The sequence below is a fragment of the Aspergillus ruber genome (genome assembly GCF_000600275.1).
Source record: "Aspergillus ruber CBS 135680 unplaced genomic scaffold scaffold00010, whole genome shotgun sequence".
Lineage (NCBI taxonomy): Eukaryota > Fungi > Ascomycota > Eurotiomycetes > Eurotiales > Aspergillaceae > Aspergillus > Aspergillus ruber.
This window is the reverse complement of record NW_024467306.1, coordinates 562,635-587,889: the sequence shown is the minus strand read 5'-3', so window position 1 is coordinate 587,889 and position 25,255 is coordinate 562,635. Positions and strand designations below refer to the sequence as shown.

Here is a 25,255-nt window from a genome sequence, read left to right as displayed (position 1 = left end):
CCCTTGCACTTCGCTATTCTTACGCACATTTTGACCCACATCGAGATCTCTCCATACAGTGGGCAGAAGTAATGTTCTTGATCTATCAGGTAGGTAAAGCCCACATACTGCAGCGGCTAAGATATTATTCTTATAGTGACGGCCTCGAAAGCTTTTGAGAACCCCGAGCAAGTAATCCGTGGCGTGTCGTAACGGACCCAGGCAAGGAATGTAAGTAGGACATGGAGCCATCACATTTGCTATTGTGCTGCAAGCCTCAAAGTAGCGTTATTACCTGATCCCGTTGAAAGATCTCCTACCATTCAAATCGACAAAATAGACATCAAGAGCTACCAGGCTCTCTCCAACTGGGAGCAGATGGGCGGCTATCTGTTGAACGCTATTTGTACAGCATTGGTGGTTTCGCGTGCATAAATGCTGGCATGACCTCGAAATCCAATTTGGACTTGAAAGCTGCGGTTTCACGTGGTCTGAGGATATACTTTACTCGAGATCTTCAAATCCTCCCAATCTGTCAAATACGAAAGAATTCTTTGCTTAGTCCGGCTGTCTTGACTACCACGAAGAATGGGTTTCTCCATTAAGGTCAAGCACTTTTGCAGGATTTATTGCATACCCAGGGACACATAAGACACAAATTATCGCAGCCGAGGATTTGGGACTACAATTCCTCAGTTTACGAGACCTACTGAAGCCAGGACGCTGACCAGGCAGGGCATTTTGGTGGGCCTTTTAGAAGAGCATCCTTTCGACTCAAAGAGAAGACGGTGCTGTCTATGGCTTGGGTTTCGTTCTTTCATGTTTAGCTTCTGTGTTACTCTGGCTGTGTTTCGTTCCATATTCGTTATATTGGCCATTTCCTCCTCCGGAGAGGCAACTAATGATGCTCTAATCTAATGCCTACTTTGGAGTCAGAAGCAATAGAATTAAATGCAAAAAAAAAAAAAAAAGGTCTATATATAGAAGCGATTCCCGTTATTCACCGGTGCTTACCCGTTCTCTTCCTTTCTCTAACTAGGGGGAGGGGGCAACTCCAACGAGATTCCAGCACTGTTTTAAACTTGGTTCCAAGCTTGTGGCTTAAAATATTGTCGAGCAGGCGAGTGCTGCTATGTCGTTTGCCGAAACGATTTCCTCCGCTCCATTCATCACCAGAATTGTGGTAGTCATGAGGTATGACGTTGATAGAATATAGCAGTAGAGCAACAACTTCCAATTATTGCCAATTCGAGATATCCCGTATGCAGCTCTGGCTACCACGGCCCAGGGAATTGAACCAAGCTCCCACCACTGTCCGCCATTTTGTTATCCGGTAATTTGAAAGGAATAAACCCATTTATTGGAGTATGGCCTCTTGGCCTGAATTCGAGGATTGGATCTTGGGAACGGCGGTTGGATATTTCCAGAGGAACGAGCAACAGTCCTCGGTATACTCATTTGAGATAACAAGTACCAGAATACCTCTTAAAGAATACATCATCTCATAATTAGATACTCATTCAACATTACAGAAGATAACCAAGTTTGATGTAATGACTATACGTAGAAATCATAGTCCAAAGCCACATACAAGTCCGGAATGATCATTCCACGGTAGCTGAGCTTCCTCCTGTTCAGGCTGACCTTCCTTGCCCCCTATGCCTGTAACACACATACCTGGCCGAATGACCTGGATACCTAAAGGCTTTAGTTCAACCAGTGCGACATTATCCATTCGTTTCGGAGGAAATAGTGTGTCACTATCGAGTCCCCAAGTAATCCCCTCTTTGTTCGGATGCAGCTCCGTCCATGTGTCAATGAGATTATTCTCACTGACCAGTATCTCGTCTTCCGGAAGAACTGGGTTGAAATCTCCAGCTACCTAGCCATGACCCGCAGCACATATATAAGAAGTGGTTATGGAGAGTTATCGAGGACGCAAGGAGGGGAACACGGGAAGAGAGTCCAGATGTACGTTAATTAACCGAATGCAGCAAACATCCTGCGTCATATCAAGTGAAGACAAGAGGATATCGCAGCAAAGCGTATCCCTTTCAAACCGACTAGGGTACTTAACCCGCCAGATTGGACCAATTGTAGCTGTATGCTTAGCAGCAGAGCTTGGGTTGCAGAACCGTGATTTTGACACGAGTGTCATACTCACAAAGGCTTGTTTACCCCAATTTGCGATGTCCTCTTCGCTTGAATACCAGTATTCCCGTATCCATGGTGTATCCAATATAATTCATAGCGCAGGCTGGGATACTTCTTGTAGGAAAATGATGTCCGGCGATGTGGACAGGTTCTGGACGTGTGAGAGAATGGCAGAGATTCGGGCCTCGGGCGCGGAGGAACTGGAATCAATATTCCACGTAATAAGCGTAGATCCTGAGCTGCATGCGAGATTACTGTAGTCCTTGGGGTTTCGATCCGTGGTAAAGAGGCGGCGGAGTCGGGGGGAATCCATTTGTTTGATGTTTGGTCGAAGCCATGCCAGCACTGCGGAATTGGTGTTGCAGTCACGTCTGCTGGTAGAGGGATACTGTACCACCATCCGGGCGCTCTGTTACGGAATCGTGAAAGACTCTTTATGCCTGTTCATCGTTTGATATCCAGAACTTGGAAGAAAGAGATGAGATACAATAAGGTTGCCGGTTAGATCGGGCCAAGTGGAGCTGCCATATGCCGGTTAATCCCAACGCCCTACATTGCCGCCTTGGGTAATCCCTTCTACGCACCGGTACTGATCTTCCCAGTCAGCTGTCATGTTGTCCTCTTCGAGCCCAAGAATCTGCGATACTCAGGGCCCTGGCGTCGAGCCGGCGGCATTAATAGCCACTGCTCTTTCGCAAAATGGAGTACCAGCAGCTCTGTGGGGACTTCACGCGTCAGCTCTATACGATGGAGAGCTCGTTCCTTTGGTCCGTCTGCTCTCTCAGTTCAGCCTGGTAGTAGCTAACATGTTTAATGCAGGATATTGAGATTATCATAAATGACGCAGATCAAGAACGCGCCTTTGCAATCCTCACATCAGACGGCTTCCTTCCTTCAATTCCCGACGAAAACCCAAGACCACCTGATATGGGCTATACTAACTGGCGCGAACAATACTCTTCACCCAGCCACTACCGCGACCGTCGCAAATTCTACCACGGCACGCCTATATACGAACTTCCACCGCGACAAACAAATCCGAATCCCGAACACGATTCCACTCGCCCATGGATCATAATCTATTCAGCCGAGTTTGCGGGCCTTGCGCCAATTCCAAGCTGGACCAATCTTACACAAGATACAAGATTCGCACCACTATCTGCACTCCCGAAAGCCATTGCCATATGCCACGTCCCAACAGACTTAAGAAACTGCTTAGTGCCGACCTTCGAGAGTCTGGTGGAATCAGAAATGCACGTTCTTTTGCAACATACCGAGCTCAAGTCGGCCTCATGGGCTCACCATATGGACCAACTATCAGCACTTGCTCACTCAGGGTGCTGTTATGGGGGTATGGATGGTCTGTCTGAGATTGTTTCTCCGCGATTCAAACATTTCACTGTGTGGATTTGGCATAGCCAAAGGGGTAGACAAGATTATAGGGCTTTGAAGAGGTTACAGAGTGATTATAAAAATCCAAGAGGGCGAGATAGGTCTTCATTTGCAGTCGGTATTGTGGGTTGTGTTGTGTCGATAAAGGCAAAATTCGGCCGGCGAATAAGTGCATTTGCTCACCAACGATCTAATACTATTTAATATGAGAATGTATCCAGTGCTAACTATACTAATCCACAATACATACAATCAAGAGAGAGCACCGTTCGGAATATCAACCGTAGACTTCTGATAAATTCCAACAACTCACATCTCAAATATAGCCCGCTTGATTCCGAATCCCTTATCCTTGCCTTTCTTGTTCCTCTTTTTGCCCTTTCCAACTTTGATGAAGTAAACCGCAATATACATGTACACTGAATCAGGTTTGCTTGGGGGATTTCCAAGTCATTTTTCTCAACTGACGGTCATGTTGGATAAAGATCTTCACACTCGGCATATTCCACGTAACACATGTCTGTGGTGTCCATGTGACATATGCTAATCCTTTTCTTCGCATAGATTCACAATAAGAGCCTTCAGAGCCATGTTCTCCTCCCTAGCTTTTGAGAGCTCAAGCGAATATAGCGACATGATGTTTTCCAGCAGAACCTGTCAGATAACCGTTGGCCGCTGACATCATTCACAATACCTTTCAAGCCATCTTTGTCTGTTTCAAAGGCGGATATTAGTCTCTCCTTGAGATGTCCAAGATATTCAGGATACGACCAGGGTGCCCAAGAAACTTGTAAAATGCCTCCCTGCCTGTGTGAATAACGTCGTCTATATCGACATCATCTCTGAGCCCCCTCGTTTGCTCCAATACCATCGCTGTCAGGTCACTTGTCCTGTAGTTTATCGCTGCGCAGTATACAAGAACAATGTCTGTATCGTTGGTTTGTTGTGCTGGGTGAGTCGTGCACGAGCGTTTTGTAATCGCCGCTATTGAGTTATAATATTATCTACATCCACGTCTACTTCAAAGAGAGAAATGAAGTAATTGCGACTCTCACTCAGGATGGTGGCGAATGGTGGAACTATTTTGACGAGGCGTTGAGGGACGGTATAGGCGTGCTTGTCCCTGTCGAACCGGACGGCCCCAGCCCTTGTGGCATAGGGCCTATTGAGATTAGTTTCTCTATAAGCATTTCCTGCGCTCCAGCCGACTAGAGATCATCTACGGAGTGAGTGTGTGTATGGTATGAAGTGATTCACTATATCTCTTTCCGAGCATATCCTCACTTAGTGATTCGATTATCGCGGAAGCCCTGCTCCTCACTACCTTATGGTTCAATTATTCTTTAATCACACGCCAAATTCGTTGCTTTCAAGCCCTTTATCATCTTTTTGAGAAGCTGATGTGAAAAAGAGAGGGATAGGACAGAGAAACTACTAAATAGCTATTACTCCTTGGCATTGTCACATGATATATATGAACAAAGAAAAACACTGATTATATTCTTTCATTGACTACTACTAGAACGTAGATCCCTTTACTACCTCCCCTCCCTGCAGGAAGTGTGAGAACTTAGGTATTGCCGACATGCAAGACATGAGATCTTACCAATGTTCATGATGCATTTTTGAATTGCCAGAACAGTGTATTTTATGTAAGTAGAATAGCGCACTCAAGCTCCCAAGTGTTCATGAATTTGCCCAATAGGAATGACAAGAGGCAACTGACGATGCCCTAACGTCATGATGTCAACACCGAATGATACCCTATAACTACCCCAGTTGCCATACCGACTTCTATGGATTTTCAAATATTATTATTTGTATAATAGCGTGTATATTCTTACGAAGGCAACATGGCCCTGGTCGTCCAAGCATTCACGTTCCTCCACCAATACATCTACACCCGCCTTCACCCAACACCCAGCAAATCCCCCGAAGCGCTGAAAGTGGGAGTGATCTCGTCAGCGCAAATAAACGCTGCCGCACGTGAGTATCCAATGAATCATTTCATTAACTGCTATCTCAGTCCACATACTGACAATCACTAAAGTAATTCATCCCGCCGAATCCCACCCCTCCGTAATTCTCTACGCAATCGCCTCGCGCGACATCTCCACAGCCCAAAAGGCAAAAGAGCAATACAATTTCACTAAAGCGTACAGCTCTTACGAAGATCTGCTCGATGACCCAGAGATCGACTTTGTGTATATTTCCACGCCAAACGGGCTGCATTATGAGTGGGCGGCGAAGTCGCTGAAGGCGGGGAAGCATGTGCTTTGCGAGAAGCCGTTTACGTCGAATGCGGCGGAGGCGAAGGAGTTGATGGAGTTGGCTAAGGATAGAGGGTTGGTGATTGAGGAGGCTGTACGTTGTTTATTTGAATATGTGGTTAGGGTTGGGTGCTGACTGGTGACAGTTCCATTGGCAGTTCCATCCTGCGGCGCATGCATGGCGCCAATTGTTGGACTCGAGGAAATACGGCAACATCCTTCGGACTAATGCGATTATGACAGCTAGTCCTGCTGTTCCAGAAAGCGATATCCGGTGGAAGTTTGATCTAGGCGGTATTTCCATTCCCCTCTCATGTTTATAAACAAAGCTGATAGTAACAGGCGGTTCATTGATGGACATGACGTACGCCCTATCTTTCACCCGCTACGCTCTCCACGCCTCAACGCCCAAGCAAATTGTGTCTGTCAGCGTGCGCCCTTCAAGAGGCGACCCTCGCGTCGACGAGGCAATGTACGCACACGTCGATTTTGAAGCACCTAACGGTGGCGACGTCCACAGCCGCATCTACACAGACATGGCGCGCCACAAGCTCGGCTATGTAATCCCTCGCTTCTGGGAACTTCCCTCTATCGAAGTCGAGACTGAGAAAGCAATAATCCTCTTCTACAATGCCATGATGCCACATTTGTACCACTACATCACTATCGTGGAAAAAACTACGGGCGAGACAAAGACCATCAAGCAGTACTCCGGTGGTCCGCTCTGGGGCAAGGTGACTACGAGTACCGGGGAGAAGGGAGGAAATCATTATTGGAGCACGTATCGGTGGCAGTTGGAGGCGTTTGTGGATGCAGTTAAGGGAAATACGCCGGCTTTTTGGGTCGCGAATCAGGATAGTATCTGGCAGATGGAGTGTATTGATTCTATGTATAAGGCGGCTGGGTTGCCGATTAGGCCCAGTAAGGAGGTTAGTAGTAAGAAAGGTAAATAGATTTAGTTGTTTGGGCAATTCAATGTGAATGTTTCATCAGTCATGGTAGCCAGTGCATTGATAAGGAAAGGTTTAGCCAAAGAAGCCATTTCCACTAAATTTTGTCATATCGAAAACGCGATGATCAAGGAGCTACTTGGGCTTGTGTCGACCTTGCCTTGTTGACCAAACCGCAAATTATCCCCGTCACGAATAGGATGACGTTGAATGCAGCCATGAGATAGAATGGAGACCCCGAGTTCAGGGTATCAAAGAGATACCCACCAAGCTTGGTGAGCAGAAGGATACCGGCTCCACCGTAAAGAGAATACACGCCAGCAATTGAGCCTTTGAGTTGAGAATACTGCTGTTGCACATTTTGGTTCCCAGATCCTTCCAGCAGGGGCTGATCCTCATTGGAAACTCTGTCCGCCTCGTAGAGTGGCTGTTCGCCGCGATCCTGCTCATAGTGTGCTCTGGGAAACTTTTCTCCAGCACTGATCTTCAGAATCCCGTTGCTCAGGACAGCCAAACTGCAAACGATAGCTCCAATTTGGCTGATACCGATCAAGGCCATCAGAATGAATACTCCTACACTCCCATCAGGGCCTTTGAATTGAGGATTGGGTACCAAAGCAAACGCCAAGTAACCAACGATACCAGACAACGCGGAAACTAGAAGGGGCAGATGATATCGCCGTGACTTTTCGGACAAAAAGCCAAACAATGGAGCAGCTAACAATGCGACTAGCTGCGAAACTCCGGTCAAGATCGACGCCAAGATATACGCCTCCGAGCACGACTTTTTGATGTCACCCATGTCAGATGCGAATATTTCCTTTGGAGGATCGTTGTTGCAGAGGCCTGCCGCTCGATAATAGTGGTTGGCAAAGAGAGGAATGAAGAGCGAAATTCCCACTGAAGAAGCCCGTGCGACGAATCCGCCAACATATCCCAAGAGTATTTCTTGGTTTTGAAACCCTAGAGAAACGGCGGTCCTTAGTTGTCTCCAGTAGGATAGTGGGTAGAGACCATCGTCCTGGCATCCCTGGCTTTGTCTAGGCTCGGGTGCCTGACGCCGGAAAGTCGACAGAAACGACTTCCATCCCTTTCTTTCTTCTCCGGGAAGGTTCCGCAAGCCAAAAAGACAACAAATGCTGACTGAAACAGCCACCACGGCGACGACGTAATAGCTACTCCGTATGGCCTCGGCAGGCGATAAACCTGATTTCTGGAAGCGTTCCGGGAGAGGAAGGAAGAGGGCCAGAGATACGAGCGCACCGCATCCAGCGCAGGCGCCCACAAAGCCTGCTAGTCGAGAAGACGAACCTGTCACAGTCCTCGGTTCGTTTGCAGCATCGGGGCTCGTTGGCTGGTCAGAAGTAAGTGTCGAATCAGAAGACAGCGACCTCTGGTACTCCTGCGGTCTGCTAGTACTACCAGTGACAACTGGTAGGACAGCAGTAACCATCGTCGAGACTGCAGAGCCTCCAACGCTAAACAACAATCTTCCCAGTAGTAACTGTGGGTAGATATTCTTTGCCTGTACAAATACGACCAACGAGATAGCTACGATGGCGTATCCCGCGACGCAAACCTATCAAAATACATATGTGAGCGATTCAAATTCTGAGTTTAATGTGGACATCTACTTACATGGCGGACACCGACACGATCGGACAAAGCCCCCCATATCGGACATGCTGCAAGTGCGAGCAGCTCATCAGCAAATCCCAAGGTGCCGACCACATCACCTTCGCCATCATGGAGTCCAATTAGATCAGTTACCACAAAGGAGATCGATGAATTGATGAACACCAGGAATGCGATGGAAAATGGGCAGACGGCGAGCAAGTAGGTCAATGTCTGTAGGCGGGACGCGGTGAACAAGGTCCGTTGAGACGCCATTACTGCATTTGAATCATAACCAGTTCCCGATGCTTTAGTATTTGTCTGCTATTCGGTTGAGTGGATTCGAAATATGTATCAACGAAATCTTGAGTTGTATCAAAGACTTCGAGATTCCGGCGCAGCTGATGCTTAACACACGTCGTCGGTCACATGACTCCCAAGATCGACAATCGCCTACGATGGCCAGATAGTATTTGGAAGTATAGTGCAAAGGAATCTCTAGGGTAGTACTACGCCATAGAAGATATAGGAGCAATTGGCATTGAATGCTCAAACTACGGAGTACAGAGTAGTCATGAAGCTAGACTATCTCATCTTATCAGCGCTTGCCGCTATCGGCATTGATGTCATTAGCGCTTTATCAATCAGTGATCCTGTGCCTACGGAGTACAAGGGGCACTTTGCACATACAATTGAGAGACCTGTGGTGATTGCTAGGAAGTATCTTCTGTTGCCGTAGCCTGATGTATCCCGTTTCCAATAGGTCATTGCCCTTCGTACAATGTACTACCTGCTCGTCCAGAAACAGGAAAAGCTGGTATTTGTCAAGACGTCGATGTTCCCCGCTTGTCAATCCTGAGTAACAACAGAATAATTCTTGTCGAGAATTATCGGTGCGGAAAGGAAAACCAAAAGCAAGCATTGCCTGTGGACAATAGAACTTCTGCAGCTGTATGGAAGACGGCCAACGCACTTTGCCGTACGACTGGTCATTTGGACTGGAGTAAAGTCATGAAGCAGCCGATGAGCTGACCTATCTGAATCTCAAAATCTGCTGGGAAGTCTTCCGGCTACTGCGTTTTATAGAACAGGAATGCAGATGCGTATAGTACTTTTGCTCTCAGCTGGCGGAGCGCTGACCTGGCCGAACGGCAACGGGCAAGCCTCAAAGCATGTCCATCGCACGAATGCAAGCCGTTGAACTCTCCTCTGTCATCATTTAACTTTCCTCAGAACAATCTCTTTGGCTTCCAGAGCATTCACTCGGTCCTTTGTCATTGTTGAAAGTTCCTCGTGGGGGAAGAACAATAGCCGAGCGTTTATCCGCTGACGTAAGATGGCCGAGTTTAGCTAGAGACATAGCTGTCCAGAACGACCATTCGGACACGCGATCCTGTCTTGATTCGGTCATTTCCTGCATCCCATTGACTCTTATTTGTCCAGCTTCATGAAGGTGCTCTGGACACGATCGCTGGCTCTTTAACCTTCCCTTTGTCAATGACATTGGGCTCTTTGCCCACGTCTACCAGTCTCCGATCATGAGGTTAGCCGCGTATGCTGGGGTAAGTTGATCCCCCTCCCCCGTATTATTCGTCGGAGTCTTGATGGGTTACTGACCTCGTCGCAGGCCTCTATGGCTCTGGCAGCTGGTGTCTTTGTTAAGGCTTTGCATCAGCGGTCAAATTTCTACTCTGCCTGTGTCTACCTGTCCCAGAGCAGTGCGAATCTCATGGTAAGTATTCTCCAACTTTCGCCGTTTCCGCCACCAGGAATCTTATCCTGACCATGTCCTTCTTAGATCTTGACGAACCTCTGCCTTTTGATTGTTGGTTTCCTCCTTTACTGGCTTCAGCGTCTCCTCTACGGACCCTTGCGACCGATCGAAACCGAACAGCTCTACGAAAAGGCGTGGTTTGCCGTGACGGAGACATGTCTCGCTATGACAATATTCCGGGGAGAGCTAGGGGGCTGGTTCTTGGTGATGTTCATCTGTCTACTTGTCGGAAAGGTTTGGGGCTGGATTGGTGAAGGTCGCGTGGAGTACTTGGAGCAGCAACCGCCGGCGAACCCCCACGTATTCCATACCCGGCTGACTGCCTCTCTGGTCTTGTCGGTCCTCTTCAACTCATTCATGCTGCGATACTGTGTCCATACCGTGCTCGAGCAGGCTCGTCCAGATATGATGGTCATGTTTGGTTTCGAGTTTGCCATCCTGAGTATCCTATCATGCTCGACTGCGGCTAGGTACGGCATTTCGTTGGTGGAGATCTACGTCACGCAGCAACAGAAACTCGCGAGGATTGAAGAACGGCGGGCAGAGCTTCGTGCTGCCAGAGAAGAAGCCACCCAGCAGGAAGCTCACACAGGAGAGAACGTGACGAATGTGCCCGACGAGAACGATATCGATGAGATGGAACTCGATATTCCAGGATGGGAAGAGAAAGGACGCTGGGTTTTCTATCTCGATTTGGTCACTGACTTCTTCAAGTTGATCGTGTATCTCACGTTTTTCGCCATACTCTTTACTTTCTACGGGTTGCCTATTCATATCCTTCGTGATGTGGTTCTCACGATTCGCTCCTTTGCTCGACGGATTATGGATTTCATTCGCTATCGCAACGCCACCCGGGATATGAACGAACGGTATCCAGATGCGACAACAGAGGAGGTCACGGGAGAGGATGTTTGCATCATTTGCCGCGAAGAAATGGTACCATGGCAGCCAGACCAACCGGGCGGACCTGGCACGCGGCGGGTTCCTGAACGGATGCGCCCAAAGAAGCTTCCCTGCGGACACATTCTGCATTTCGCTTGTCTCCGAAGCTGGCTGGAACGGCAGCAAAACTGCCCAACCTGCCGACGTCCAGTCGTTGTGCCTCGCAACCGCGGTCAGGCTGGTGATGGTGCTCCCCAGCAAAATATTCCCGGTGGAAACCAAGGCAATGGAGCAGGCGGATTGCCTAGAGCCCGCATTTACCAATTTGGGCCATTTCGGATCGGGTTTGGTGCTGGCCGGGGAGATGTCTTCCGCAATCTCCAGCAACAAATACATCAGGGCAATGCCGCAATGCAGCCGGCAGCAAATGTTCCCGCTGGTGCAAGACAGGTTGGTTTTGGCTTTGGTTTTGGAAGACCACCAGCCGGCGCAGTTCCTGCACCAGCTCCTGCGCAGGCCCCTACGCCAGTCGCCGCACCGACACCTACGCCCACGACTCAACCTTCATTCTCTGCCACACCTAGATTTCAGGATATGCAAGGCCAGTTGCAACATATGGAGCAGCAGATTGTGCATGAAATTGATCAGCTCCGCCTGTCAGCACACCAATTGCAGGTTGTACGATTATTGCAAGCCGAATTGCAGCGGCTACGGAATCAACAAACGACTACGTCAGGCTTGAACGCCGCTTTTCCTCAGCATCCTCCTCCATTTGCCTCACCGTCGCCCCTACCTTCGACCGTGACTTCACGTCATCAGTTCATGTCGAGTCCCCGAGCAGCTCCAATGACTGCTGGAGACGCCCGACTCCCTGATGGCCTCAGCCTACCTCAAGGCTGGTCATTGATTCCTCTTCACTCTGCTGGGCAACCTTCTGCTGGGCAGCCATCAGGCGGACATAGGGAACAGAGAAGTACCGATACGATTCCACACGCTGCTCCAGAACAGACTGCAAATGCTGCGCCAGAACAGACTACAAATGCTACGTCAGAACCCTCCTCAATGTTTGGTGTGCCAGCAGTTTCTGAGCCGCCTTCATCGGATGTGGCGATTGAAGACAGGAGGGACGAGAACGCTGAAGCATCCACCTCTGTCACAGCCCAAACCCTGCCCAACTGGTCGTCTGGGTCGACTGCGGAACCAGATGGCCATCGTGCCGAATCGCCAGCCAACGACTGGACCGATGTGATTTCAGACCAACCGACCGAGAGGGTGCAAGGTCCATCAGCCACAGCTGGTGAGGATGAGCAAGAGAAAGCGGACCCCCCGAATGTGAATGAAACATCGTCGACATCGTCCAAAGGCAAAGGGCGAGCAGCGACAATAGAAGACGTGGATGACGATGAGTCATGATCTTTCCCGTATCTTTCTCAACTCTCTTCTTTTTGGGGCATTTCCTCTTACAGACTGGGAAATAAGTGCTGGCGTTTTGTGAACTGTTTCTTTTCTTTTAAGCGATTCCGAATCATACCCGAGTTCCTGTGTTACTATTATACTACCATTTACTACCATGTCCCATAGTGCCGTTGAAAATTTTGCCTCTATATTCATGATAATAGATGGTTCCCATGCTGACAGAAGCATGGATTATTTGTACAATGAGCAATACTCCCCCCCCCCCGGCGTTCCTGGCATGTACATGTCAAGGTATATCTGCATTTTCCCCATCCTGCATGCAACAATAGTTTAAATCCCGATGAGCTATGTACCGTATCTCCCAAATTCGAAAGGGCTTTATCGACAGCTAGGTAAGCAGAATCCAAAATCGGTCTCTGCAGAAGATCAGCAGAAACATTGGACTTCATGTCCTGATCGTCGTCTATAAATAGTAGCGTGTCTCAGAGGACCATCTCAGCAGTCATGGCGACAAGATAATGGTGGCTTTTCCATGCGATGAAGAGAATAATAATCAAGTTATCTGTATGACCTTTAGAGTGATATGCCCTACTGTTCAAGATACTACATCTCGTATGTCATCATGGCAGGGATACTACGTAGTACCGGACCGAGATCAGGAACAGTAAATAATACATCACCTTAAATCACAGATCATTTCCTGGGACTATATAGGGGATGATGTCTCGAAATCCACCATGAGCCCAGCAGTGCCTCTGGCCACTATATAAATAAGACAATTGCTCCGGCATCGCCTCTGCGTTCGTCATTCTGGACCTTCTTTCCCACAAAGCTTACGACAGGGCCAGACACGGGGCTCCACTTGAGCGACCACCGAGACGACGACTGCCGCGATAACTGGGCGCAGGATCGGACTGGCGGCTTACAAAAGCACGGAGAACGTGCGATGGGTTTTTTTGTCTTTCTTTTGAGCGCCTAGTTGATTGCTTTGTACAGAATATCTCATTTGCATTTATTCTCAATCCCGCCCTCTTCTCCTCTTGCCTCCGCACCCGTCTCCGGTTGTAGCAACTGCGACTTCCCGACAACGAAGTGCTTGGATTGAGGGGAAATTATATTGATTCTTATGATTTTACGCCGACTTATTGTTATTATCATTTTTATTGAATGAGATAATGTAGGTTGCGTGACCTTTGTTTCTTTGGTTTTGATGGGTGGTCTCCATAAGGCTGCGCAATCCGCATTCGCCTCATTGCTATCGCAAACTATGCTACCCATCACTGGCGCCCAGGGAAACAGGCGCACAGATGTCTCGTGGGGCGATCCAGAGATCTTAATGCTAACTATACATCCCTCCCGGCAGATTCCTTTTTCTACTATCTTTCCTCTCCATATTCTGCATGTCTTATGCAAGTTATATCTAATACACATCTTATCCGATGTTTCCTCTCCGACGAGCGATCCCTATTCTCGGCTTCGCCTTCTTCCTTTTCTTCCTGTACTCGATCCGAGGTCTCACGAAGTCATGGGATGAAGTTCCGCAGGTTGTCGGGTTAGGGGATCTGGTCCCAGTGTCCTCTGCTGGTTCAGGGGAGAACGGGAATACATCTGCCTTTACTACTACTACGGCGGAGAAAGACGGACAGGCGAAGAAGCCATTTGCGCCTCGTCCGCACTATGTGCCCGGGATTCCGAAGGCTCCGGGCTTGAAGTATACGAAGACGTTAGTTGTGCCGCGGACCAGTGAGGAAGATACAGATTGGATCGCGGATGAGCTTCCAGAGTGGGAGTCTGCTGTCTATGTTGTGGATGACCCGTCTGCACCTCTTCATCCGCCGAAGAATAAGGGGCACGAAGTCATGGTGTACCTGAGTTACATCATCGAGCACTATGATAACTTGACGGATGTTGTGGCGTTCATGCATTCGCATCAGTTCGCATGGCATAATGAGGATCTGTTTGATGGTAATGCGGCTGATATGTTGCGGCGGCTTAACCCCGCTCGTATCGTCAGAGAAGGGTACATGAACCTGCGCTGTGGCTGGGGCCCCGGATGTCCGGACTGGATGCATCCTGGCGCACTGGAGGAGAATTCTGAGAAACAGGAAGAGACGATGCTCGCCAGGTCATGGGGCGAGATTTTCCCCGATGACCCTGTTCCGGATGTTCTTGCCCAACCCTGCTGTGCTCAGTTTGCCGTCTCCCGCGATCGGATCCTCTCCATCCCGAAAGCGCGCTTCGTCTACTACCGTGACTGGGTGCTTCGGACCGAACTCAGCGACTATATTTCAGGACGGGTTTGGGAGTACCTATGGCACGTGGTCTTCACCGGCGAGAACGTAGCCTGTCCTAAGGAACACGTTTGCCTTTGTGACGGGTACGGTATCTGCTTTGGCGGTGACGATGAGTACCAAGAGTACAGGAATCTCGGAGGTCAAAAGGGTGATCTCGAGCAGGAATTTAACCTCTGGGAAGGGGATGCGCGGATCATCGAGGCTGAACGGTGGAGTGGCTCTTTGTCGGAGACCAGCCACTTGTCTATTCCCGACCCAGGGAAAGATATTGAAATAATAGATAAGATTTCCGGGATTGAGCAGCTGCTCAGTGACATTTTGACGAATGCCACCAAGCGTGGCGAGAACCCAAAAATGAGGGCGTTGGAACTTGGACGTGAGTGGAAGGAGGGCGACGGTTTCTGAGAACCGCCTCGACGCCCTTTTCGATATAAGGCAAGCGAAGATCTTGCCTTGCCGCCATCGATTATCCACAAACAATTTTCCTTATACCAGTTATTTTTATTTGTGGAGTTTTGCCATTTATCTTGGGTTGATCTATTGGTTTCTTTAGGCGGACGAATTGGCGTTTCTTCGAGTGTGTATATTGTCACCCATCTGTTGCATATCTTTGTTTTGGCGGGCACCAAAGACCGGAGAAAAGTCATGTGTTATTGATTCCCAACTGGAATTGGGTTTATCTGTATTGGTTAGCAGTATATGAAGTACGAAACTGTCCTCTCCCTTGTTTCTGTATAGCATCTCCGTTCTCAGATAGACACCTTGTTTCTAAGGCATAAATACCATGTGATCGGACTTTCTTACTCGCCCAGACGCAGCAACCGGGGAATTATTGGCCCGACACAGAGTTTGCACTGTCTGCTCAATCTTCAAACCACGCAAACAGCGTCATACGTGCCCACCCACTGACTATCTACATATCGCTTTTCGAGTATCGTCGATCTATCAGCGCCGAGCGCCTCAATACTGGAGGCGTTCACGTCCTCTTTTCTCAGTTTTTTTCTAGAAAAAACCTCTCGCGAACCACTGCCACTGCGTGGGCAAGTGGCGTCGAGAAATTGTTCCCTTGCTGAGCGCTGCAACGACCGGCAATTCACGAGGGCAGCAGGACTGCTAGTCATTCACTCCATTTCAGTCGCTCTACACCCGTGAATGGCAATCTGATTTTCTTTTTTTTTTTTTTTTTTTTTTTTTTCAATCCTGTTTCTTCGGCGGGCTCCCTTCTTTTATGGGACCTGTTGTTTCTGTGCAATTGGAGCAAAGAACATCACTCTTCCTGCCAACGGTCTAAACCTGCTCTGTATATCTCGAGCTTTCGTACCCTAATTCTCTATTTGCAAATCTGCCTACGATCTAGTGCAGCCATTGACTGGCTAGCTCCGACCTGCCATGACCCCGTCTGGCTCCAATCACCAACACCCTTCCTCGACCTCAGCTGAGATCTCTACGACTCAGCCCGCACATTCCTCCAACGTCGACCCCAACTCCCATTTGTCTGCTGGCTATGCCCCAAACGAGAACCAGCTAGCTGGATTGGTCGAAGCTGCTACTGCGGCCGCCGGACAGGATGTCTCTGACTGGGCCACCGCGGCTGCTGTCGCTGCTGCTGCTGGGAACCAGCATCACCTTGACGGCTACGGACCTGAGATTCACATTGACGAGGATAGCTTCGGGGATCCGGGCTTTGGAGCGAGCTTAACTGCTAATAGGCAGATTAGGGGCTCTGGTGACCACGGTCCGCCGTCTGGGCTGTCCAGAACCGTGTCGAAGAAGCGGAAGCGTAACGAAGATACTCTCGATCCTGCTCTGGCTGCTGCTAGTTCTGGCATGGGTCTTGGTCCTGGCCATCATCAGCAACATAACCAACACCATAGTCCTCATCCGCAGCAGTACGAGGGTGATGGGTTGGATATCCGTCCTGTTCCTGCTCAGTCGTTGTCTGATGCTCGTGCGGTTGGCCTACACTCTGCCGCTGCTCTCTTCCGCCAGCCGTCAAGTAATAAGAAGCATACTCGTCCGCCTATGGCGAAGATGTTCACGTCGCTTGAACTCTCGCCGGAGAACTTTTTGCAGCTCCAGGCTGCCGCGAAGAACTATATGCTTGATGATGAGCATCCTGAGAGACGAGAATGTGTCGGCCAGCGCGGTAAGGGGGACTCTGAAATGGTCAAGCTGCGCCTCTGGAACTGTGTTCGTCACTTCCTGGAAGCCGAGGGGCACGGTGAGCGGTTCTTTGGAGAACATGCGATCAACGAGGGAATTGGCCAAAGGGCTCACGTGTGGCCTCGTGACCAACAGAAGATCATTGCGTTGATTATTCCCCTCTTGCGACGCATGGTGACGAATGAGCGTCAGCGCAGGTATGCCATCGAGTCGAGAAAGGGTGGCGGCCCGGACGATCGCAGGAGAAGAAAGACAGACGAGAGCCTTCCCAATGCCAACAGTGCTAGTCCCCCGAGGTACGATGAGCAATTCCAGATGCATCCTCAGAATCACACTATCCCTGAAGAGTTTCCGCATGCACCGTCTATGCCGACCTCTCAACCTCAGATGGGACAATCTGATACACAGCTCGGCTTGACCGACCTTCTCCTTGATGGATATCCCACAGACTGGGAAGCGGTTGCCAGATCCTACGACATGTACAATCACGACTATGAGCTTGACAATTTGTGGAGTCTTTCTGGTCTCCAGCAGCCCGACTGGCGCGGATTGGTCGCCGCAGTCGATAGTCACTATCAGGTTTTCCACCAGGGTGACTTCGAATGCCCCAAGCCTTGCGAAGATGAGAACATCCATCGTATTTTGGAAGCTGAGGCCATGGCTGCTCTCCGTTGGCGTGTTGGTGGTAGCCGCTACACTCCTGCCAAGAACGAATTGTATGTTTCTTTTCTTTTCTTTTCTTTTCTTTTCTTTTTTTTTTGGTGGGATACAGGCTAATTTTTCAATAGTGCTAGCGGCATTACTCGTGACGTCTCACGTATCATTCGTGACAACCTCGCTGCCAAGCATGGTGTTCATGCACCTGTTTACGACCAGCAGCCTGCTTCTAATCCGCCGTACTATCCGCATCATGGTCATGCCACCGACGCTACCAATTCTTCCGTCAATCCTCCATCCCACACTCCCATGTTGAATGTCAACATTCTTCAAAACGGCAAACGTGCCCTTCCTCGCTTTGACCTTTCTGCCGACCAGTGTCCCGACCTCGGAACTTTGAAGCATGCCATCGCCCGTCGCTTCGGCGACCAGCTGCCAGCTCACCTCTCTGAACCCAAGCACGATGGTACCATGCACTCGTCCATGGGGTGGAAGGTCAAGGTGTTTGTTCCCGATGGCATTACTTCTGTCCACTCGGACGGCGAATGGACCATTGCCCTTCTTTCTGCTGCTACCGTGGACTGGATGGACAGCAACTTGAAGGTTCTTATTGAGGCCGAGTAAGAGCAAAGTGCTTGGACGAGGACGATGAAACGATTTTCTTTCGATGATGAGATTTTGAGCATTCTTGTCGATATTTTGGGTTATTTTTTCGGGTGTTTTTGGTGTCGGCTTTCTCTTGTTCTTCTTCTCCTATCCTTTTCTCTCTTTTCTTCTCTTCTTCTTTTCGTCTCTTTCTCTCTTCTTTCCTCCTGTCAGTGCTTAATTCTTGTCAGATTTTTTTTTTTTTTTTTTTTTTTTTTTTTTTTTTTTTTTTTTTTTTTTTTTTTTTTTTTTTCTCTCACGCATACCCCGATTCAGTTCAGTATCGGCGTTGTGCTGGGTGTTCTTTCCTAAAATCGTTACGAATATGGTGAACGATATGCTACGGCTACGGCTACGGCTACGAGATGGTTTAATACCCCGTTATCTCACATCGTGAGGTCACTAAAGATGGAAACTTTTGTTGTGACTAAAGAGGACATAAAATGGGTTACAAGGACTGAAAAGTCTAGATGCTAATATGGGTAAAACAATAAATGGATAGAATGGATACTTGCTACACTCGTCTACTTCGTTTGTTGTCGTATGTATCCATCCTTCAACATCCAACAGTCACATGATAGACAACTCTCTACCAGTCAGCCACAAGCCGTAGCATTGCTTTAAACTAGGTTTCCAAACACAACATCATAATGTGCTCCCACAAGAATTGACAAAGTCATACTTTACATGCCCAAACCATGACGACCTATACATTGTGCCTATCAATCGTACGGCTTTCACTCGGGGATGCGATCAAATGGAGGGACTTGACCTCTTTGGTCACTGCATCAGCTTTCCTCATCAGCTTCCCTCCTACTTCGCCATATCATTACTAAGTTAAAGCATTTCCAGTACTTCAGTCCTTCTGATGCTCTTATTCCACCATCGTCTATCACTGAGCTTGTCAAGATGGATGCTAAGTAGCTCCACAAGTAAGACGCACTCGTATGGAGTAGTTCATGGCCCACCTTGATACTACTGTAAAACCTCGTTATAACGAGGCGACCACGCTGTCTGAATTAATTTCTCCATATAAACAACGACAAACCCTGCTACTACGAGTCTCGTTAGCTTTCTCCAGTTCTCCCATACAAATCTCGTTATAATGAGGTGATTAGCTAACATGCCACCACGAAAATCCATTCCCACCTCCGAAAAAGCCTCCCTCCGAGCCCGAAAGCGCCTCTATCCAAGTGCAAGTCAAAAAAGATCTCCGCGAATTGTTCGAATCTGAATATAACCATACCCTCTCATCCAGTCTCATCTTCGATATCCTATCCAGCAAATATAGTCATCTTGATAATGACAAACCACTCCGAGATTTAAAGCGCCAACGCCGCGAGAACTGGCCGGAGCTGGAGAATGCCTTATATGATTGGATAACACGTGTTGAAGGACAAATATCTGTATCTGCAGAGATCACACAGCATAAAGCAGAGATCTCTTGGGATTCCATTTATCCTGGAATGGAGAAGCCTGCATTCAGCAATGGCTGGCTCCATTGGTTCCAAGCCCGGAGAACGATCAGCTTCAGCTATCTACGCCAATTCAAGATCCAATGGATATAAAAGCTTCCCTAAATCCCGCAGAGGAGGCCGTCCAGGACTCTTCTGATGATATTGAAAGCCAGGTTCTGGCTCAATATATGCCGGAGATTGAGGAAGATCTTGAAGAAGAGCTAGAAATTCTACCAAAGGTGTCTGCGGAGGAAGCGATTGCATCCATTCAGAGACTCCGTTTGTATGAAGAGCAGCAAGTGGAAGGAAGTCCTGCCTTTATACATGAGGTGGAGAGGCATGAGCGTGTTTTATGGCGTCGGAAATTGGATTTACGAAGCCAGCGTGATATTGGAGGCTTCTTTTCATATTAGTAGGCATTTTTGGGCTCCGAATATATATAGATTGCTATCAGAGGCTGTTTTTCGGCTTGAGTATATATTACCTCGCTATAGCGAGGTTTTACAGTACTCCGTGCATCCTCATTTTCTTCAAGGTGGAGAAAGATTGGTTTCATATTCGCCTGAGGCAAATTCATTTGCTGTGCTATAGTTAATAAGCAGCACTGAGACAGAACGCATTCTTCTGGCCGATCTTTGCCCGTTCAGAATATTTCCTAAAGATGGCAAGGCTGCGTTTTGCGAGACTAAGACCCACTGCAAAGCATATTTCTTTTACTGATAACTCTCGCATGCTCAGGGATGGGATGCCGGGATTTATCCAGCAGCATATGGCACAGCTGTGAGCTTTCGGGAGAATCATCGCGAAATTCGTTTCAAGCACTATGGAGGAAGCGGCAAAGCGACGTTGGTATTGGCCGTTTGGTCAAAACAAATATCTTCAGATGCAACGTGGCAGCAATCCAGACGAGATTGAATTAGACAGTTTTCGGTTACGTGAGCAGGCCTCCGAAGAGTCATCTGTGGCATCAAAACTAGTTCCCTGCCTACCCCGGGGTCTTCAAAATCGAATCAAGAAAGGCCAAGAAAACCAACAAGAGTGGATCACGGGTGTCGTTATTTGCGCTTGTGGTACCTTTATCATCTTATCTCTGAATATCATCCTCACAGTCATTGCTGCTGCCATATTCTATTCAAAGCCCCAGGAACAAGAATCCATTTCCGCCCTTCTCTACCAGGGAAAATGCTCTGTTTCGAAGAACTGGGCTCGTGGCCTGCATTTTTTGATAAACGTACTCAGCACCCTCATGTTAGCAGCAAGCAACTTTTGCATGCAGTGCCTGAGTTCCCCGTCTCGGGATGAAGTCGACATTGCGCATGCTCAGGGGAAATGGCTTGACGTGGGTGTACCCAGTTTGAAGAACCTCACATCCATTGGTGTGAAACAGCGCATGCTTTGGTTTGCACTACTTGTCACTTCTTTGCCCATCCATCTACTGTTTGTTAGATCCATACTTTATTCTTCTTCCAGCAATGATTTGGTTCTAACAATGCAAGACAGATACAACTCTGCTATATTCTCTTCACTGGCAACAAATGAGTATGGCGTTATCCTCATGTCAAGCGACCTCGATTACAGTAAAGACCCGGATCATTCGAATTGCTTTGAGCAGCACATCAATATAAACGAGTCGACATTTGACTCTAGATTCCGCAATTTTCAAAACCTTACCAAGCAGAATTGCATTGAGACCTACGCAGCAGACTTTGTCACGGATCGAGGTACTTTGATTCTTGCCAGCAAGGATCTCACATCTAATGATTCGCTGCGATTCGTGGGAACTGGACAACAGCCAGCATCTTATTTTGAAACCGTGCCCGACCCTTATGGTTGGATGTGCGATGAAGTATCTTGTACAACAGACGATCCACAAGAGCTCGTCAACAGATCATTCAAAGAAGCAGCCCCTTGGATTGCACCAGCATTATCGGCAAGATTCTACCTGAATGCATCGTATGCAGTGAATATCACGCAAAGGTATGATACTCGCAATAACATACGGTCACTAGAAGGTGATTTAGACCGAGATGTTAAGCACCTCCAAAGATTTATGGCCTCGTATCCTGAGGAGCAACAGCTAAAGCAGTATCTTGATGATGCCACTCATTGGCGGAACAGTTCTTGGGCCAAGCAGATCATGGTTCAGGAAAATGGATACGCCTGCCCGCCTATAACCAAGGACGATTATGGACTTTATTTCCACCCTTCCAACCCTTTCAAGGAATATCGCTCCTCCGCTGAAGAACGTCTCATTACGTTTGACTACTGTTTAAGTGAAAGAATCGATGAGAAATGCCAGCTTTACTTCAGTCCTCCCATTTGCCTTGTTGTCATACTCTGCAACGTTGTCAAGGTGATATGCATGTTCTTGACGATTCATAGCAATAAGAAAAGAATTTTATTGACTGTTGGTGACGCTATATCTTCATTTCTCTCCAAGCCTGACATCACGACTCAAGGAGAGTGTCTTTTGTCGGCCTCAAAAATTAACTCTCGATACCCGTCCAAGACTTCCTTTTTTCAAAAGAACGACACGAATATCCTCCCCAGAAGAAAACGATGGGCACAAGTTATTAGCTCCATGTATTGGATGGCCATGATTGCCTTGTATGTATACATGCCGGTCTAAATACCACTTTTCCAGAAGCGTTCTGACCCCTATAGGAGTTTGTCAGTTATTTCGGTGTCTAGCTATCTTCTTTCTTTGGCTTTCAGCGGCTTTTCGAAAAGAGGGTATCAACACTCGATCAAATACCTATGGAACTTGGGTTTTGGGTCTGCCACAACGCGCACTACGATCTACCAATTCTTGAATTCCAGCTATGTCCTATTGGTTTTCATGGCAAACACCCCTCAATTAATTGTCTCTGTGGTCTACTTTCTCTACAACAATATCTTGACCAAAATGCTTCTTGCCTATGAATACGATAGTTACGGCATACAACGGAAACCATTGCGCGTTTCATGGCCAAAGGGGAAACAGCGTTCGACTTACTACCTCACTCTCCCGTATCGATACAGCATCCCACTTCTGGTCACCTCCGCAGTATTGCATTGGCTGGTCTCCCAAAGCTTCTTTTTTGTGGCCATTATTCTATTCGACATTCGTGAAAAGTCGGAAGGTAATTATCGGGTTTTCTCATGTGGATACTCGCCAATGGCTATCATTCTCGCCATCTTTGTCGGTGGCCTGATGATTCTTGCAATATTATGTTTGGGGATAAGGCGTTTTAAATCGGATATACCCATTGCTGGGAGCTGTAGCGCCGCAATCAGCGCTGCATGTCACCCTCTCACTGGCAAAGGACACGAACTCAGAGCCATCCAATGGGGCGAGATTCAGGCACCATCCGAACACGACATCGTCTCGACTCAGGCAACCAAACAAGCCGCATCCCAATCTGTATCCAGTCTGCAGTCAATAGGTCTCGATGCGGGGGAGGAATCGAGTACGCAACTGGGAGGAAGCCATATCCACCTATTGGATCCGGCGGGGCAAGGATCCTATGTTGGGGAAGGACATGGCCATTGTAGCTTTACGTCTGATGAGGTTAATACTCCTCGTCCTGGACGGCTATATGCCTGAGTCGGTTTGTCGTTCTATATACACTGGATAGGCTCGAATATTTCTATTTGTTTATAAATATCGGTTCGATTTAAAACTTGGGCCCAATATATTAAGAGTGCAGATGTAATGCGGACAGTTATTGTGCAAATATACCAATAGTTACCGTCGGGATATATATATCCACCGCCTGACCATATCACATGGTTCGTAACCACACACGTGGAAATGAATTAAGTTGGATCTATGATCTCCAACAGGGATAGTAAGCTTGATAAATATTTTAAAATGAAAGTTGGATCAGGTGGCCAATTTTCATGCAGGTGCGTATGTTCTGGTCGGGTTTCAGACAAGGTATAGTTTAATATACGGCAATATCCATTGTTTAACGACGCATTAGAGAATAGACTTATATAGACTTAATCATCGATTCAAGAGCATCGAACTATATTCATAATCTCGTGTGATTTGTACACACTGGATCTCCTATGCTATGATCACCACCTTCTGGATACATGCCATAGGATAATTCATTGTAATCGAATGCAAATGATCCCCTGACGGACATCAATCCATGACCCTCATCAATCGAGTTTGGTCGAGTGATCCAGGTGTTGATGACAAGCAGATATCCATGCCAAACCTGAACAGCATCGTCATGGTTGGTCTGCTGCACACTGTCATTCGACGGTCATGGCTAGAGCATTTGGACTAGAGCAATTCCAGATTGGTGTTCTCCTGAGTGGATGCAGAAGCACAGGAGTGGCAATGAGTGCGCGACCCAAAGTGGCCATGTTCTGTACTTAGTTCAGGCACACGCGCGATTCGCATTTTGTGGCTTCTGTATGACTTAACGACGTAACTTTATGGCCCGTCAATCAACTAGCTGCCAGTTTTGTCGTCCGCAGCACTACCTCCTGCACCGTCTAATCGTACTTTCTTTGCTCTACGCTTCTGCTCCCGTTTCGACAGCGACTTCTCGGCCTCTTCAGGTGTTGGCTCCGCTTTCCTCTTCAGATTGTCCGCATTTGCTTCTGTTTGAGGTATAGCCTTTTTAGGCGCTCCCTTCTTCTTTGGTTGTGCGTCTTCGACCTTTGGTTTCTCCCCCCCGTAGACGACATCGATAGCCCCACGCCAGCTGGTCCGCTTAAGCTTCGCCAGAGCAGTCACCTTCCTTGTTTCTTCGCAGATTGCCTCCTTGCCACGTTCCTGTGACAGACCCCAGACGCATGCCAGATTGATCACATCCCAAGGCGCGCGCACCCCCAATGCCCTTCTAGCCTCACTTGATATGATAATACCCCTCCCGCGCGTGGCCCGAATAAGCGACATAGCATTCCCGATGAGGTTCCGTCGCGCGTCAAGTCCGCTTCCCGTGATGCCGGATCCGTAGCAAATCTCAAACCGAATACCACGTTCAATGGCAGCAGAGAGCATCTTGAATTTGAAATGGAATGGAATTCGCTCGGAGAAGTCAAGGGAGATCAGGTCACATTCCAAGTTAGTACAAGCGTTCAGCAGTGACTTCTCGTTCGTGGGACGTAGCGCGACCAAATCATATGCTTGTGTCAGGCTGGTAAGGCGCTGGTTTTGTGAGGGATCGGAGAGGATGAGATTCAGACGAGTGAGTAAGTTTAGGGATTTCGGAGCATTTGCGGGCGCGGCTGGAGGTGCTAGGTTTGGAGGGAGTTTTCCACTGATCGTCTGAGTGAGCGCAACGGTTGTGTAACCGACTAAGAGCAGTCAGGTCAGCTTCTCATGTGGTCTTTATATGCCGAAGAATCGGCAGTGGAAACAGACAAGTGACGTACTCTCCGCAAGGAAATTCAAGGTGTGGGAGATCTCGGGATCATCCGAGCTATAGGGAACGTTGAGATCGTAGAACATTTTGGCTGTTTTAAAAGGTCTGTAAGCCTCTCGATCTGTCTTGGATGTGTAGCTCTCAGCTATCCCAGAAAGGCAATCGAAAAATCGCGCCGGATCAACACATTTCCGAATCGCCGGAATCTCCCCACAACAAGCGGTCCCGTGACTGCCTGAGCG

At 48.2% G+C, this 25,255-nt stretch overlaps 8 protein-coding genes across 8 annotated transcripts; 5 read left to right on the top strand and 3 right to left on the bottom strand.

The window, feature by feature from the left end:
* Positions 1-1,876: 1,876 nt before the first annotated feature.
* EURHEDRAFT_411749 (uncharacterized protein) lies at positions 1,877-2,245 on the bottom strand. Its single transcript, XM_040781715.1, has one exon. The coding sequence runs from the start codon at positions 2,135-2,137 to the stop codon at positions 1,907-1,909; it is 231 nt and encodes a 76-aa protein (XP_040639692.1). The 5' UTR covers positions 2,138-2,245; the 3' UTR covers positions 1,877-1,906.
* A 324-nt stretch (positions 2,246-2,569) lies between these two features.
* EURHEDRAFT_43927 (uncharacterized protein) lies at positions 2,570-3,787 on the top strand. Its single transcript, XM_040783456.1, has 2 exons — positions 2,570-2,900; positions 2,953-3,787. The coding sequence occupies exons 1-2, from the start codon at positions 2,745-2,747 to the stop codon at positions 3,727-3,729; spliced, it is 933 nt and encodes a 310-aa protein (XP_040639691.1). The 5' UTR covers positions 2,570-2,744; the 3' UTR covers positions 3,730-3,787.
* A 1,591-nt stretch (positions 3,788-5,378) lies between these two features.
* On the top strand, positions 5,379-6,810 carry EURHEDRAFT_536128 (Gfo/Idh/MocA family protein; the record flags this gene model as incomplete). Its single annotated transcript, XM_040787323.1, has 4 exons — positions 5,379-5,511; positions 5,576-5,889; positions 5,942-6,089; positions 6,138-6,810. The coding sequence occupies 4 exons, from the start codon at positions 5,379-5,381 to the stop codon at positions 6,746-6,748; spliced, it is 1,206 nt and encodes a 401-aa protein (XP_040639690.1). The 3' UTR covers positions 6,749-6,810.
* On the bottom strand, positions 6,658-8,882 carry EURHEDRAFT_477489 (putative MFS transporter). The gene is made up of 2 exons (XM_040785439.1): positions 8,384-8,882; positions 6,658-8,324 (listed from the first exon to the last, which is right to left on the bottom strand). The coding sequence occupies exons 1-2, from the start codon at positions 8,633-8,635 to the stop codon at positions 6,873-6,875; spliced, it is 1,704 nt and encodes a 567-aa protein (XP_040639689.1). The 5' UTR covers positions 8,636-8,882; the 3' UTR covers positions 6,658-6,872.
* A 1,015-nt stretch (positions 8,883-9,897) lies between these two features.
* Positions 9,898-12,428, top strand: hrdA (E3 ubiquitin-protein ligase HRD1; the record flags this gene model as incomplete). Its single annotated transcript, XM_040784182.1, has 3 exons — positions 9,898-9,921; positions 9,987-10,091; positions 10,158-12,428. The coding sequence occupies 3 exons, from the start codon at positions 9,898-9,900 to the stop codon at positions 12,426-12,428; spliced, it is 2,400 nt and encodes a 799-aa protein (XP_040639688.1).
* A 1,442-nt stretch (positions 12,429-13,870) lies between these two features.
* Positions 13,871-18,169, top strand: EURHEDRAFT_377048 (DUF3431 domain-containing protein; the record flags this gene model as incomplete). The annotated part of the gene is made up of 3 exons (XM_040778913.1): positions 13,871-15,101; positions 16,161-17,604; positions 17,677-18,169. 3 exons carry the CDS (start codon positions 13,871-13,873, stop codon positions 18,167-18,169), a joined length of 3,168 nt encoding a protein of 1,055 aa, XP_040639687.1.
* A 2,361-nt stretch (positions 18,170-20,530) lies between these two features.
* EURHEDRAFT_454276 (uncharacterized protein) lies at positions 20,531-23,233 on the top strand (the record flags this gene model as incomplete). Its single annotated transcript, XM_040784186.1, has 3 exons — positions 20,531-21,084; positions 21,148-22,254; positions 22,312-23,233. 3 exons carry the CDS (start codon positions 20,531-20,533, stop codon positions 23,231-23,233), a joined length of 2,583 nt encoding a protein of 860 aa, XP_040639686.1.
* Positions 23,234-24,028: 795 nt separating this feature from the next.
* EURHEDRAFT_477473 (putative ribonuclease P complex subunit Pop2) lies at positions 24,029-25,099 on the bottom strand (the record flags this gene model as incomplete). The annotated part of the gene is made up of 2 exons (XM_040785438.1): positions 24,029-24,945; positions 25,024-25,099. The coding sequence occupies 2 exons, from the start codon at positions 25,097-25,099 to the stop codon at positions 24,095-24,097; spliced, it is 927 nt and encodes a 308-aa protein (XP_040639685.1). The 3' UTR covers positions 24,029-24,094.
* Between the last annotated feature and the right edge of the window lie 156 nt (positions 25,100-25,255).